This window comes from Macaca nemestrina, chromosome 8 (assembly GCF_043159975.1).
Source record: "Macaca nemestrina isolate mMacNem1 chromosome 8, mMacNem.hap1, whole genome shotgun sequence".
Classification (NCBI taxonomy): Eukaryota; Metazoa; Chordata; class Mammalia; order Primates; family Cercopithecidae; genus Macaca; species Macaca nemestrina.
In genome coordinates this window covers 71,792,892-71,810,186 of record NC_092132.1, presented here as the reverse complement: position 1 = coordinate 71,810,186, position 17,295 = coordinate 71,792,892, and the positions used below count along the sequence as shown (strand labels likewise).

The following is a 17,295-nucleotide window of genomic DNA, read 5'->3' as shown; positions in this document are numbered from 1 at the left end:
TCTGCCACTACTAAAAGAGTAAGGGAATGTTACAGATTCTTCCACGATTAAAAGAAAAAGGGAATGTTATAAACAATTTTATACTAGTAAATTCAACAACTTAGAAGAAATAAACTAATTCTTTGAAAGACAAAAACTACCAAAGTTCAATCAAGCAGAAGTAGGTAACCTAAGTAACCCTATTTATTTATAAAATCTGAGTTTGTAGTTAAAAAACCTTTCCACAGAGAAAATTCTAAACCCAAAAGCCTTCACTGGTAACTTCTACCAAATAATTAAGAAATACCAACCAGGTGCAGTGGCTCACGCCTGTAATCCCAGCACCTTGGGAAGCCAAGGCAAGCAGATCATTTGAGGTCAGGAGAGCAAGACCAGCCCGGCCAACATGGTGAAACCGCTTCTTTACTAAAAATACAAAAAATCAGCCAGGTATGGTGGTACACACCTATAATACCAGCTACTCGGGAGGCAGAGGAGAGAGAATCGCTTGAACCTGGGAGGTGGAGGTTGCAGTGAGCCAAGATCGCACCACTGCACTCCAGCCTGGACGACAGAGCTAGATTCTGTCTCAAAAAAACAAACAAAAAAATCCTGTTTTAGCTGGTTTTAAAAACTACTTTTGCCACACTCATCAAAAGTCATCTTATTGATAAATCAATATATTCAGTCCTTCTCTTATTTGATCTCTCTGCAGCATCTGATGTAGTAGTCATTCTCTGTTCCTTTTTGCAGGTAGTCTTTCCTCCTCTTTTTTCCTGTATCTTGAATGCATCTTATCTGCTATTCAAATCTTACCCATTACATTTCTGAAATATCTCTGGAGTCTTTCCCTTCCTCCTCTCTACCTTCACTGTCTCAGTTCAGACCCTCAATATCTCTTACCTAAACAACTCTGGCTGCCTCCTGACTGGCATTCCTGTCTGGTTTCGCTCTGCTCAAATCCATGCTCCACATTACTTAACAGAAGTATCTTTTGAAGAATGCAAACCAGATCAATTCACATTCATGTTCAAATCTTAAATGAGCATTTCTTCAAACTTTCTACTTTGCATAGTAACAGTGACCTCAGCTTCTTTTCCTGACTTTCCAGGTTCATCCTCATGCTCTCTAGGTTCTGGGATACTATAGTTTTGTTATATGGTTAAAATTCCTCACTCCCTGCACTTAAAGAAAGATCACCTCCTTGAGTGCAGAGACCAAGTTTCAGTCATCTTATTAAAATCAGTCATTTTTAAGTGTCTAGCATTTAGTGAGTGTGATGATTAATTTTGTATGTCAACTTGTCTGGGCCACAGTGCCCAGATACTTGGTCAAACATTATTCTGGGTGTTTCTGCAAGAGTGTTTTTGGGTAAGATTCACATTTAAAGTGGTGAACTCTGAGTAAAGCAGATCATGCTCCACAATGTGGGTAGTCCTCATCTAATCAGCTGAAGGCCTGAACAGAACAAAAAGCTGACCTCCCAGGGCTAGTAGGAATTCTCCAGTAGACTGTTTTTGGACTGAAATTTCAACTCTTTCCTGACTCTCCATCCTGTCAGCCTGTCCCATCAGATTTTACACTAGCAAAGCCTCCACAATCACATGGGCCAATTCCTTAATATATATACACAGACACACACACACATACACACACACACACACACACACACACACACACACACACACGCTGATGGTTCTGTGTCTTTGGAAAACCCTGAATTACACAATGGTTATACAAAAAATGGTTTTCAAATTAATAAAAATTAATTAATTAATGCTGGTTTTTTGTTCTACTTTCATTTAATTTACAAATACATGTCTGTGAGGAGATTTATTTTGACATATTTTTATAGATCACTCACCAGTTTTAAGTCAATATAAATGTGTTAAGTTAAAACAACAAATATACAATATAAGGACTACAGAAACTGGAACACATGTTAGGTTTCATGTTACAAATACTTTTAAAAGAAGAAAAAGTGTTGACTAGCCAGGTTATAAAAACAGAATTGAAATCTCTAGCAATACCACACAAAGATTTTTTTAAATCATTCAAAAGAATTGCCTAGAAAACAAAAAAGTACATCAAAGTGTCTTTATATATTTTTGTTTCTAACTCTAAACTTTTAAAATGTGTTCCTGTAGAAACTAAAAATATCTTTGAAACAGAATTCTTGTGTGAGAAGATGCTGGTCTAAAGCATATTACTTTTGATACAAGTAATTAGCCTGTTTTTTGAATGTTCACATAAATAAAATGTTTGATAGAAATAATGTCTACAAATCCACAGATAACAAAATGATACTTAATACAAAATGGAAATAAGCCAATTTCTGCCAAGTTATATGCCAAGTTCTGAATTCAGGGTTCTCTGCTTCCCTTGTAACAGATGTAGGTGTTAATGATGTCATTAACTGCTGCAGAAAAAACAGGGGACCATGAACACAGGTCTTGGCAGAAAATAAACACCCTATGAGTTCACCTTTAAATTTAAAGTAAATAGAAAAATTAGTTTATAGAGTGTCTGTCCAATATAGTTCCTGCCCTAAAGGGGTAAGTCAGAATTTTTATTTCCAGTGTTTTCAGCTGTATTCCAAAAATAAAGGCTAACAACCTGTGTTCTCAAAAGACACAAATTAAGACTGTATCTATACGGCAAAAACAACCAGTCAACAAGTTAAAAATGTTACATTGGTATTACATAAAATATGTACAACCATACGACAAACTTTTTGCATTTTCTAATCGTAAGATTACAAATACTCATTAATATCTCATCTTACTCCGTAAGTATATGTTATTTTGTGCTTGGATCATCTATCTTTGTATTGCCTCAGAAAAGTTAAAATTGACATCTACTTTAATACCAGTTAAGATCAAAATTTATTAATGACTTTGATATTATGACAGATAGGATACACAGATGTAAACTTAACTCTTACCTTCTCAAGTTGATCCTGAAGATTAGTGGATGCTTTATAACCAAGCTGTAATAGCATTGCTTCTGCAGCATTTTTTTTGGCTATCTTTTTATTAGGTCCTGTTCCTGTAGCAACTTCATTGCCTACCTTCACCTGATAAGATTAAAGAAATAAATTAATGATAATTGTTTTGGTAAACAGGAAGTCCTTACACCATAAAGCAATTCTACTCTCTAGCATTTAAAAATATAAAGTTCAGTCCAAAATAAAAACAGCAACATAACATTTATGTAATCTTATATGTACATGAAAAAAATATGAAAAAATGGTCCTTAAAATATCAATGGAGGATTATCTCATGATGGTAGAATTTTATAGAATTTTTACTTCCATATACATTTATATGCTGTTTGTTTTTTACAACACTAAATTTATATTATTTATATAAGCAGAAAAATAAAATTACATTTTAACAGCATTCATGTTGGTTATGACTACATTTTAGCATTCTTATATTTCAACTGATAAACTGAAAAGGCTGAAATTCATATTGGTGCCATTTAAAATAATGTTCAAATTGCAACATTTATGTAAACATTCAAGTTTACAGAGATTTACATTAAATAGTTCCTGAAGAGAATTAATACACAAGTGTTGCTACAACATTATGATTAAAAACAAAGGCTTCTGGCTGGGCACAGTGGCTCACACCTGTAATTCCCCTTTGGGAGGCCAAGGCAGGCGGATCACAAGGTCAGGAGTTCGAGATCAGCCTGGCCAATATGGTGAAACCGCGTGTCTACTAAACTTACAAAAATTAGCCAGGTGTGATGGCACGCACCTTAGTCCCAGCTACTCGGGAGGCTGAGGCAGGAGAATCGCTTGAACCTGGTAAGTGGAGGTTGCAGTGAGCCACAATTGTACCACTGCATTCCAGCCTGGGGCCACAGAGTGATACTCCGTCTTTAAAAAACAAAACAAAACAAAACAAAACAAAACAAAACAAAAAAGTAAAGGCTTCCAAGTCAGATTGGGATATGAAACTCAACTCTATTATTTCCTAGCTATATGAACTGGGACAAATTATTTAATATCTCTAAGCCTCAGGCTTTTCATCAGTAAAGCACAGGTAATACCAACCGGCACAGTGTTGCTTTGAAAAGTAAACAAGATAATGTGTGTAAACCACAGCGTTTAATCCATCATAATTGCTCAATAAAAAAAAATTTTATCATTAGAACTATTCTACAGTTATCTTCTGTGAGCAATTTATACATGTATTTACAACCATACAACTATAAAAAGTAAAGTAGATAGCCAAAAAGAATAGAATTACAAGAAGAAATAGAAAATACACAACTATAGTTGAATTTCTTTTTACACAATGGTCTCAGTAAGTGATTGAAGAAGTAGTTAAATAGTTATTCACAACGTTGGAAATTAAACAATGTAATTCTGGTCAGGTGTGGTGGCTTATACCTATAATTCCAACACTAAGAGGATTGTTTGAGTCCAAGAGTTTGAGACCAGCCTGGGCAATGTAGTGACACCCCATCTTTACAAAAAAAAATTTAATTATTTAGGCAAGATGGCTGTAGTCCCAGCTACTTGGGAGGCTGAGGTGGGAAGATTGCTTGAGCCCAGGAGTTCAGGGCTGCAGTGAACTGTGATCATACCACTGCACTGCACCCTGGGCAACAGAGCAAGACCACATCTCTAAAAAAATTAAAATTTAAATTTAAAAATTTTATAAACAATGTAATTCCAAATTACAATGGGCAAAAGAAGAAATTCCAGTGAAAACTAGAAAATATTTTAAATAATCCACGGAAATATACCAAAACTTGAAGGACACAGCAAAAGGAAGGTCTAGAAGAAAATGCATAACCGTAACAGCTTACAGGAGAGGAACAAAGTAACGAGCTAAACATCCACCTCAAGAAGTCACAAACATATCAGCAAAACAAACCCAGAGAAACCAGAATAAAAAGCAAAAGGTAAGGAAATACAAAACAAAGTACAATAAAGTTAGAAAAGCCAAAAGTTGGTTCCCTAATAAGACTAATAAAACGATAAATCAAAAGTAAGACTGGTCAAGAAAAAAAATATGAGTTCTTCTCTGAGATGGGTATTTTTAAAAAAGAAAAGAAGAGGAGAAGGCACAAATAAGAAATGAAATAATTAAAAAGGGAGATTACCATCGCTTCTGTAGCATTACAAAATAATAAGGATTACTGAGGCCAGGCGGAGTAGCTCACTACCCGTAATCTCGGCACTTTGGGAGGCCAAGGCAGGTGGATTACTTGAGGTCAGGAGTTCAAGGCCAGGTTGGCCAACATGGTGAAATCCTGTCTTATACTAAAAATACAAAAATTAGCCAGGCATGATGGCAGGTGCCTGTAATCCCAGTTACTTGGAAGGCTGATGCAGGAGAATTGCCTGGACCCAGGAGAAAGAAGTTGCAGTGAGCCAAGATCATGCCACTGCACTCCAGCCTGAGCGACACAGTGAGACTCTGTCTCACAAAAAAAAAAAAAAAAAAAAAAAAAAAAAAAGGAATACAGAGAACAATTTTATGCTAAATTTTAAAAACATATTTAGATACAATGGAAAAATTCTTAGACAATACAAATTACCAAATTGCCACAGAATAAGCCTAAAGAATACGACTAAAACTACTAATGAAATAAAAACCATAATAAAAAATCTTTGTAAAAAGAAAACTCTGGAGATCTTCTCCACAAAGTTCTACTCAATATTTAAGGAAGAATTACGCTCTTCTTTTCATCCAAATTCATCCATAAAACAGAAAATAAGAAATCAGTCCAATTATTTTATGAGCTACCATTTTGATTCCAAATCCCAACAAGAACAGTACAAGAAAGAAAATTTAAACAGTTTCACTCATGAACATAGATGCAAAAGTTTTAAACAGTATAATGAATAAAGCAATATACAAAAAGAAAAAGATTCATGACAAAGTTAGGTTTATTGCAGGAATGCAAGTTTGGTTTAACATTTGCAATTCAAACTAGAAATTGACATTCATTCATAATGAAAACTATTAGCAAACTACGAAAAGAAAACTTTTTTAATATGATAAAGGGCATTTTATAAAACACCTACAGCAAACCTCAGGAAACACTGTACTTAATGTTGAAAGAAACAAATTAGAAACAAGACGAGGATGTTCCCTATTATTACTACTGTTTAAAAGTTTACACAAATCCTAGACAGAGAAATAAGGCAAGAAAAAGTAAAAAAAGGATCAGGAGGGAAAAGAACTCATTATTTATAGATGTGATTTCACATATAAAGAAGCTAAGAAACTCCATAGATGAATTACAAGAATCAATTAGATTGTAACCAGCTCAGTATGAAAAAGAGAACTGCATTTCTACATTCCATCAACATTCAAGTAGTAGATGAAAAATATTAAAAAGATACCATTTACATTAAATGAAAATCAAATACCTAGGATGTGCAAATCTTCTACATAGAAAACAAAGCCTTATTGAGAAACTTTAAGAAACACCTAATAAATAGAGCAAAATGCCATGTTCATGGATTGAAGACAATACTAATGTAATATCATCAGTTCTCTTCAAATTGACCTAAACTCAATTAATTGAACTCAATGAAAACTCAATAAAAATTCCATACATCTTTTTATAATACTTGAACAAGATGATTCCAAAATTTACATGGAAATGTGAAGTGCTAAGAACAGCCAAAATCCTTTTGAGGAAGAACAAGGTGAGGGACACTTATTTGTCTGGATATCTAGACTTACTATAAAGTTAATATAAGGAAAAATTTAAATTTGACTGCATTAAAAATTACTCTTGTTCTTCTAAAAGCACTATTTAGAAAGGAAAGTCACAACACAAGGGAAGGTATTTAAAATGCCATATAACTACAAAGGACTCACATCCAGAATATATAGGAGGTTCCCATATATCAGTGTTTCTAAAAAACTAGCAGAAAAATGAGCAAGAAAAGTGAATGGGCAATCCATATCTGAAAAGTTGAATTGTTTTATCAGTTATCATTTTGTTTAAAAAAAATTAGAAAGTTTCAATAATAGCTTCATGCCACTTTAATATATTTCACAATGACAACAAAATTCAGTTTTCAGCAATATAGCGTGATACTCCTAACCATACTTTTCTTTTTTGTCTCTTGTGTAAGATCATAATACTGGCTGTTTCATCTGTCCCAGAACATACAAATTCCCATTTGGTATCCACACTTGAGTACTGTTTATCATTTATTCTTACCTCCTTATTTACAGTTTTTGTGTTATTATTTCCAACACTACTTTTAAGTTTAAGTGAACCACCCAATTTTAAGGAACTGGGAGAATATACAACAAAATGGTAATGAAATACAAACTTAAACATAAACAATGTGCAAATGATATAAAAAAGGAGCTGTACTCTCTTTTAACAGAGTTTCAGTAAAGACAAACTAAATGACAGTTCATATAGCACATGAAACACTGAAAATATATTCCTTACAGAATTTCTGTAACAACGATCACAAATTATATAGTTTAAACCTGTGAAATATTTTTTAAATATTTCATTGCCTTTTCTTCTGAAACTGGAAACCACCATATCGTGACAAATCAGAAGTAGTCTTTGGACTTCACGCTGAGAAGGACAAATCTAGTATAGTCAGACCAGGTACTTACAGCTAGATGAATACACACCACCTGCTATAACAGTGTCTGCCTCAACATGGCAGGCCCTAAGGATAATCTACTCAAACCCCTGGCTAGAGTTACCTCTGCTACCTGTTATCTTTTCCGATGCTTGGTTTGTTCCCCCAGCTTCATCAGTCCCTATGTTATTGCTGGAATCCTTCTTAGTGAAAAGATTTGGTCAGTTACGTCAGAAGCTTCCTCTACTGCTCTGAGGCCTGGTCTTGGACTTGTCAGCTGTAATGCTGTTCCCATCCCTGTATTCACCTTGTCTCTCTATCTGCTAGATTTCCATCTGGCCTATTCTGATACCTTCAGCACTTACTTATTCTAAAACAAGTGCTTCCCAGATTCATCTACCCATTCACCCAGCCCTTGCCTCATGCAAATTTTAATAATCTCATGGTTGAATAGTTTGTAAGCAGTTATCCCAGAGTAATTTGTTAACATAGAAAGACCACATTACCAAAGGACTTTCATTCTCTGCTAATAAACACAATGGTCACTCAAAACATCACTTTATTATAAAAGTTAAGTAAATATATAAATTTCACAAGTCATCTTCCTTGAGAGGTCACAAATTTTATAACTAATGTAAATATGGTCTCTACATTTAAATGTGAATTTCTATCTGTAAAGAAGCTCAATTATTTTACCATGCAGTAAATTTAAGACTGCCAAATCTTTGTCTTTAAATTTAACAGTTCATTCACATGAATCAAATCCTCAAAAACCTAAGAAACTGAAAAGTTCTGAAATAGAATTTACCAAAAACTTAATTTTTATTTATTTTTTAACAACCTGGTGATCTTAATCACAGGCTGAAAAGTTAGTATCACATAATAACACAGTGTGCTGATATGCAACTTGGTTATCATTATTTTCTGTTTGAAAGATTAAAATACTCCTCACCAAAAAAATGAAAAGCTTTAAGAAATCTGCTTTGGAATAAAATACTCAAATAATGTCATCGGAGGTTTTCTTTATCTAGTAATCAACATAAGTAACTGCATCCATTCTAAAATATACAGTTTTTCTTTGGTAATAGATAAAAATGAGCATCTCATCTCTAGGTATTTTGCTTCCATATTCAATTATAACAAATGATAACACTGCCTAAGTAGTTTATACAAAAGCCATTACTTTGATAAAATTGCTGCAATACTGTAATGAATCCACTGGGGCTTCCAGAAGGGGAAAAAACAATATGAATTCAGTGCAAAAACATTTAAAAGCACAGCCAAATGTCCCCATTTGACTAGAATGTTTATGAATACCCATAAAATGGAAGCTGGCCTAAGATATGCTAAATTCCTCTTTCAAAAGGGGTACTCAATACACTCTGTAGAAAAGGATTTGTTTAATAAAGCCAAAGCCAGTTTATATTCCCAATACATGTCTAAAATTCAACAGACTTTTTTCTTCAAGCTTTGGCATTCAAAGTCTATGTTCCAGAATTCTTCAAAGCTAAGAACGTTAAGGAAAAAAATAGTGAACATATTTTACCAGTGAAAATAACAAAACAATCATGTGCTGGATCCTAATAACATCTTGACAATAATGTGATTACTAACCAGAGAATTCCCCTCTTTTTGGATATCTGGGTTCCCAGGAGTGACTTATCTATGACTACATTATAAGTTTACATCTCCAACAAAAGCCATACAGGCAGGAAGGCAGGCAGCAAATATCTATCAAATGTTTATTAAGGTCCTACTATTTACGAACCACTGTACTGGGTACTGAAAGATAAAGAAATATGGAGATTATAAATTGGGAGGGAAGGCACAACTTAGCTATACACTGAAAGTTGGTCAGTATGAGATACTGTATTTGAGTGCCAAAATGTCTACCACATGGTCAGCACTTAATATTTTTGATTTTATCTAAGTTACATAAAATGTGAGATCCTTGGATTTGACTAAAAAGTCTCTGATTAACCAATTATTTAAAAAACAGTTTGGGACTAAGCACAGTGGCTCATGCCTGTAATCCTAACACTTTGAGAGGCTGAAGCAGGAGGATCACTTGAAGCCAGAAGTTCAACACTAGCCTGGGCTACATAGTAAAACCCTGTCTCTATAAACAGCAACAATAAAACAACAACAACATTTAATTAGCTGGTCATGGTGGTGTATGCCTGTAATCCTGACCTACTCAGGAGGCTGAAAAGGGAGGATCTCTTGAGCCCAGGAAATCAAGGCTGCAGTGAGACATGATCATGTCACTGTAGTCCAGCCTGGCTGACAGAACAAGACCCTGTTGCCCCACCAAAAAATAAAACAAAAAATTAAAAACAGCTTGGGGAAAATAATAATTTAAATATAGACTGGGTATTAGATGATTCTAATGAATCATGTCTAATGTAAGAAAAGCTTTCATATTTCTTAGAAATATACACTGAATCTGCAAGGCTGAAATGACACGTAGTTAGAAATTATCTTTGAAATACTTCAGGAAAAGAAGAGAGAAAGGAAGAAACAGAGGAAGAAGAGAAAAATTAATAGCTAAATCAAGTGAGGCAAAAATCTTAGTAACTGTGGTGTTTGAGTGATGGGCATATTAATGGTCCATTACTATTCTCTCCCCACTTTTGGATATGTTTGAAATTGTAATAAAAAAGTAAAAGAAAAATTTCTTAAGACTGGAGTTTGAGCTGGCAAATGAAGACGAATAGGTAGGGGTTGAAAAGGAGAGCATTTTAGGCATTCTACCTCATTTCTAGCCCATTTGCCAATACACTAGAAGCCATTCCTCAATTTTCTTGGCTACACAGTGCAGCAGTCAGATCTCAGCAATTCTGAGTGCCTCAGCCCCCACCATGGTTAGCTAGCCTGCTTGCTCTCTTTTTCTAACTTTCCTGACAGCCCACAAGCTCAGGATTTTAGCCCTGATCCATCTACTACATCTATCCTTCTAAATTTTGTTTCTAATTCCATGTGTCTCCAATTCCCAGTAGTTAATAGACTCCGGCTACAAAATGTAATACAAAAAGTTAAGAGATACACATTAAATGATAAACTCCATGGTAAATAACCTGTATGAACTCAGAGTCCCTTGAAAACTTAGGTTGTCTATTGTAACATGTCCTTGACACTTGAATGTTTCCACCAAGTTGGTAGGTGGGCCTGGATAGAATGAATGCTTTAACTGGAAACAGTTTTACTTTCTGCTATTAAGTCCTAGTTTGCCTTTCACCCATATGTCTATTCCATCTTGGGGATTTCTAAATCTTTTCAGTAGTTTTAAAAGGTTAGAAATACCTGCATCACAAATTCTCGACGTCGAGGCATTCCTCTTTCTGAAAGCAAAACATAATCTGGCTCCTTTTCCTTTTTGGCCTGTTGAATTTGCGCCAGGCGGCTAATAGGGTTCATCCCTTGGCCATATTCTGGTCCAGCCTAAAAATTAATTTAAGAAAAAGTTTTAAAATATGCTTGTGAAACTTGTTATTGAATCCTTAAAAAAACGGTGCTGCTTCCCTCCACCCCCACACCCCAAAACTGTGACTAGAAAAGATAAATGAGTCATTTATGAATATTTATAAAGGAAAGTCATAAAATAGACCTGTAACCAAGGCTTCTATGGGACGTGGAGCTTAGAGGTATTAATTGCAAGCTGGGTCAACTATGCTTTTTAAATTGGGCAAACTCTTCAGTATACCAGAGGTGCTTCACAACTTCTGTTCATCAAGAAACATCAAAAAGAACATAAGAAGACCAACCATGAACTGGGAAGAGATATTTGTAACATTTTATTTTATTTTATTTTATTATTTTTATTTTATTTTTATTTTTATTTTATTTTATTTATTTTTTGAGACAGAGTTTCACTCTGTTGCCCAGGATGGAGTACAGTGGTACAATTTCAGCTCACCATAACCTCCGTCTCCCAGGTTCAAGCGATTCTCGTGCCTCAGCCTCCCAAATAGCTGGGACGGCGTGCACCACCATGCCCGGCTCATTTTTATATTCTTAGTAGAGATGGGGTTTCATCATGTTGGCCAGGCTGGTCTTGAACTCCTGAGCTCAGGTGATCTCACCAGCCTTGGCCTCCGAAAGTGCTGGGATTACAGGTGTGAGCCACAGCACCCAGCCACAACACACATAACTTTAAAAAGACATAACCAGTATCCAAAATATATTTTTTAAGACTCCTAAAAAGTATTAAGAAAAGGAGAATATAAAAGGGAAATGGGCAAAAGAGATAAATAAATATGTCATATAAGGAAAAACTCAACATATGAAATGATAACCTCTAGGACACAGAAAATACATATTAAAAACTTCAGTAAGTTACTATTTCACACCCACCAAATTAGCAAAAATTAAGAAGTCTAACAGCCCTAACTGGTGAGAATGGGGAGTAACACAAACTCTTATAAAACACTGGGAGTACTATAAATCAGAAAACAACCTGGCAATGTCTAGTAAAGCCTGAGATGGTACATCCTACCCCAACTAGCCTATACCTAGGCACATATATACCCTAGAAAACCGTAACCCATGGACACATATGTACAAGAATATCCACAGATGCATTATTTGAAATAGAAAAAAAAAAAAAACTAGCACAAATATTCATCAACAAAAGAACAGATAAATTACAACATGTTCATATAATGGAATGGTATATAGCAGTGAAAATGAATTAATTATTGCTACATGCATCAAGATGAATGAATTTCAGAAAGAACACTAAGTAAAAAAAGCAAGCACAGAATAATATATATAGTATATTTTATGTAAAGTCCACTAAAACTACAAAATACTGCTGAAATTAAGATCTAAATAGTCAATACATCATGTTCACAGATCAGAAGACTCAACAATAAGATGTCAATTCTCCTCAAAATCCCAGTAGACTTTTTTCCTTTTTTTTTTTTTTTTGAAACGGAGTCTCACTGTTGCCCAGGCTGGAGTGCAGTGGTGTGATCTCAGCTCATGGCAACCTCAGTCTCCTGGGTTCAAGTGATTCTCCTGCCTCAGCCTCCCAAGTAGCTGGGACTACAGGTGCATGCCACCAAGGATGGTTAATCTTTGTATTGTTAGTAGAGACAGGGTTTCACCATGTTGGACAGGCTGGTCTCAAAACTCCTGACCTCAAGTGATCCTTCCACCTCGGCCTCCCAAAGTGTTCAGATTATGGGCATGAGTCACCGCACCTGGCCCCCAGTTGGCTTTTTAAAATTTAATGTGTAAACTAACACTAAAATTCATATGGAAATGCAAAAGACAAAGAACCAAAACTTTGCGGGAAAAAAAAAAGACTCAGACTACCTAATTTCAAGATTATAAAACTATGGCATTCAAGATAGTGCATGTAGTATTGGTATAAAGACAGACAAAGGGACCAATGAAACAGAATACGTGCCCAGATACAGATACACACACATACACGGTCACATGATTTTCAAAAAAGGTACAAAAAGAATTCAGCGGGGTAGTCTTTTCAGCCAATAATGTTGGGACAATTGGCTATTCATATGTAAAAAGAAAAAGGAAAAAAAAAATCTTCAAGCCAAACCTCATACCATTTATAAAAATAATTAACTCAAAATGTCTCACAGATGCAAATGTAATTTCTAAAACTATAAGACTTCCAGAAGAAAAATTTTTGTAACTTGGTTAGGTAACAATTCTTAGATATAACACCAAAATCACATTCCATGTAAAAAACTAATAATAATAAAACAAAACAAAAATATAAATAATAACATAAATTAAATATAATAAATCTTCAAAATTAATAACTTCTGTTCTTTGAAAAAGACAAGTCACAGGCTTGAAGAAAATATCTGCAAACTACATATGTGATAAAGCACCTGTATCCAGAGTGTATAAAGACCTCTAAAAATTCAATAATAAATTATTATTTGAAATAAGCATTAAAATTTGTTAAGCTGGTAAAAAATTTAAATAAACACTTCATCAGGCCTCATGTGACAGTAAACACATAAAAAATTCTCAATATCATCAATTTCCATTACAGAGGAAATGTAAATTAAAACCAAAATGAGGTATCAATACCCATGTATGTGAACATCTGAAATTTTAAAAACTGACTATGCTAGGTGTTAGCAAGGATGTGAAACAACTGGAGTTCTCACACACTGCTGATGAGAATGTAAAAGAGCACAGCTGCTACAACTTTGAAAAACTAAAGTTGACTATATACCTACTAAATGACCAAACCATTCCACTTTGAAGGATTTACCCAAGAGAAATGAAAGCATATGCTCTTAAGATATATACACAAGTGTTCATAGCTGCTTTATGAGTAACAACCAAAAATTAGAAACAGCCCAAATATCAAATATCCACTGACAGAGGAATGGATAAACAAGTGGTGGTATATCAATTCAATGAAATATTACCTGCAAAAAAACAGAACCACCAATTCATGCATGCAATAATAAGGATGAATCTCAAAATAATTATGCTGGGTTAAAGAAGCCAGCCAAAAAAAGAGTGGTTTCTTAGCAAATGAAGGTAGAAGATTACAAAGGGACATGAGGAAAATTCTGGGAGGAATGGATAGGTTCACTATCTTGACTGTGGTCATGGTTGTACACATGCAAACAAATATGAAAACAAACAGTGCACTTTAAACATGTACAACTCATTCTATGTCAATTATACCTCAATAAAGTTGTTTAAAGGAACTAAACAAATAACATTTTTTAGAAAAACAAACACAGTAGAACTGTAAGGTAGGAAATGGTCATACAAACTAATGATAGAGGTTGCCTAGGGAAGATTGCATGAGGATGTGATGGAAGAGGAGCACACAGAGAGCTTCAAAGCTTATTGAGAAATGTTTTATACTCAAGTTGGGCAGTAGGTCTTTCTCACACTTACTTAGTATGCTTTTTTACTTATACACAAGTTTATACACAGCTTTTTGCATGTATTATAACATAAAAGCAAAAATTCTTGGAAACCAAATGATCTTTCTGCATATGAACTTTCTTCATGTATTTTTCCTAGAAATAAGTTTGCATCTATTATATGGTCAAAACTTTATTTCCACCTATGAAAATTTATTCTTGTCTCTACTATCTGTAGGGACATGGATAATCACTCTGTTACAGATTACATGTTACACTAAACTTATCTAAAAGCCACTGTGCAGTCTTAGCTCTTCCAGATGATTGCTGCCATTTCGTCCAGACAATTTCTAGTATGGTGCTCCAGGTACAGCCTCCAGGCAGATCTCTCATGGTTTCTCAAACTAAGTTTAGGATTTTGGACTTTATCCAAAGAGTAAGAAAATTACTGAAAGATTTTAAGCAGAGGCATGATATGATTAGACAAGTGCCTCTAAAAGATCATACTTTTTAAATGATCATTTGGTGTCAAGAGTACTTGTAGCCAGTTAAAACCTTAACTGTAGTAGTTTAGGTTAAGAGATGACTGTGAGTTGGACCAAAGAGTGGTAGAAGGGATGGAAAGGAACCAACTTAAAAAATATTAGGTGATGAGGCCAAGCACAGTGGCTCACTCCTGTAATCCCAGCACTTTGAGAGGCCAAGGCGGGGCGGATCACAGCATCAGGAGTTTGAGACTAGCCTGACCAACATGGTGAAACCCCGTCTCTCCTAAAAATACAAAAATTAGCCAGGTGTGGTGGCCCATGCCTGTAATCCCAGCTACTCAGGAGGTTGAGGAAGGCAGGAGAATCACTTGAACCCAGGAGGCCGAGATCACGCCACTGCACTCCAGCTTGGGCGACAGAGCGAGACTCATCTCATAAAAAAAAAAAAAGAAAGAAAAAAAGAAAAAAAAGAAATATTAGGTGACAGAATAAATGGGACTTAATAAGTGATTGGACATAAGGGGTAAGAGAGAAGTTAAACGCCAGGTGCAGTGGCTCACGCCTGTAATCCCAGCACTTTGGGAGGCCAAGGTGGGTGGATCACAAGGTCAGGAGTTCAAGACCAGCCTGGCCAACATGGTGAAACCCTATCTCTACTAAAAATACAAAAATTAGCCGGGTGTGGAGGCAGGCACCTGTAATCCCAGCTGAGACATGAGAATCGCTTGAACCCAGGAGGCAGAGGTTGCAGTGAGCCGAGACAGCGCCACTGCACACCAGCCTGGGCAACAAGACCAAAACTCCATCTTCAAAAAAAAAAAAAAGAGAAGTTAAAAATGACCCCCAGTAGTTTCAGCAGCTGGATGTTAGTGCCAGTCACTGAGATAAAGAACGCTGCAGGAGAAAGAGGTTTAGAAGGGAACATGATGAATTCGGGCCCAAATTTGAGGCACCCATGAAATAGTAAGTGGAGATGTCTAATAGGCAGTGCAGAGCATATGGTATTCGGGAATCACCTATTTAAAGATGAAATTGAACACCTAGAAGTAGAAGAACAGCTTAGGGAAAGAGGAGGAAAAAGACTGAGAACTTCACTGTTGCAATGGTTAGATGAAGGGAAAGGAAAGAGCAAAAGAAACTTTTAGCTTTTGATAAAATACTGTTTTCAACTTCTACTTATATCCTGAAAAATAAAAATTAAATAAAGGGCCGGGTGTGGTGGCTCATGCCTGTAATCCCAGCACCTTGGGAGGCCGAGGCGGGTGGAACATGAGGTCAGGAGATCAAGACCAGCCTTGCCAACATGGTTAAACACTGTCTCTACTAAAAATACAAAAAAAATTAGCTGAGCGTGGTTATGTGCCTGTAATCCCAGCTACTCGGGAGGTTAAGGCAGGAGAATCGATTGAACCCGGGAAGCGGAAGTTGCAGTGAGCCAAGATCGTGCCATTACACTCCAGCCTGGCAACAGAGCGAGATCCCGTTTCAATTTTAAAAAATAAATTAAATTAATTATAAGGGGAATCAAGAAGGACTGATGAGAAAAGACAAATCCACATAATAATTCATAAGTCTAAGATTGAGATCCCAATGAAAAGATAAAGAGAAGCTCTGAGTCTAGTGCTAGAAGTAGTATGCCCAGTTCATGAAGATGTTAAATAAATAGGAATGTGTTTCCAGTGGTATACTGTCTTTATTTCTGTTTAATTTGACTCAAAGAATGTCTCTGAGTTCCAAGGAAATTATTGTTGATATAGATTGCAATGAAAAGAATCAGATACATAAATCTAATTTAGATAATGATGGAGTTCAGTGTACATTAAGAATTGCTTGGGGCTGGGTGCAGTGGTTCACGCCTGTAATCACAGCACTTTGGGAGGCCGAGGTAGGCAGATCACTTGAGCCCAGGAGTTTGCGACCTGCCTGCACAACATGGCAAAACCCTGTCTCTACAAAAAAATACAAAAAATTAGCTGCGCTTGGTGGTGTTGTGCCTGTAGTGACAGCTACTTGGGAGGCTGAGGTGGGAGGATCACCCGAGACCAGAAAATCAAGGCTGCAGTGAGCTGAGATCCTACCATTGCACTCCATACTGGGCAACAGGGGTGAGACCTTGTTTCAAAGAAAAAAAAAAAAAAAAAAACGCTGGGTGGCCAAGGCAAGCAGATCACTTTAGCTCAGGAGTTCAAGACCAGCCTGGCCAACATAGTAAAACCCCATCTCTACCAAAAAATACCAAAATTAGCTAGGTATGGTGGCATATGCCTAGTCCCAGCTACTCTGGAGTATGACATGGGAGAATCGTTTGAACCCAGGAGGCAGAGATTGCAGCCAGCCGAGATCATGGTGCCACTACACTCCAGCTTGGGAG

General features: G+C 35.9%; 1 protein-coding gene across 17 annotated transcripts in view; it reads right to left on the bottom strand.

The window, feature by feature from the left end:
- Nucleotides 1–17,295, bottom strand: part of LOC105483581 (staufen double-stranded RNA binding protein 2) — a 332,549-nt gene that overhangs the window by 177,112 nt on the left and 138,142 nt on the right. For all 17 annotated transcript variants that reach the window (XM_071068098.1, XM_071068096.1, XM_071068101.1 and 14 more), the window contains 2 exons: nucleotides 10,871–11,008; nucleotides 2,924–3,055 (listed from right to left, as the gene is read on the bottom strand). In XM_071068098.1, the coding sequence (XP_070924199.1) occupies nucleotides 2,924–3,055; nucleotides 10,871–11,008 (270 nt within the window). The remainder of the gene's footprint in view (nucleotides 1–2,923; nucleotides 3,056–10,870; nucleotides 11,009–17,295) is intronic.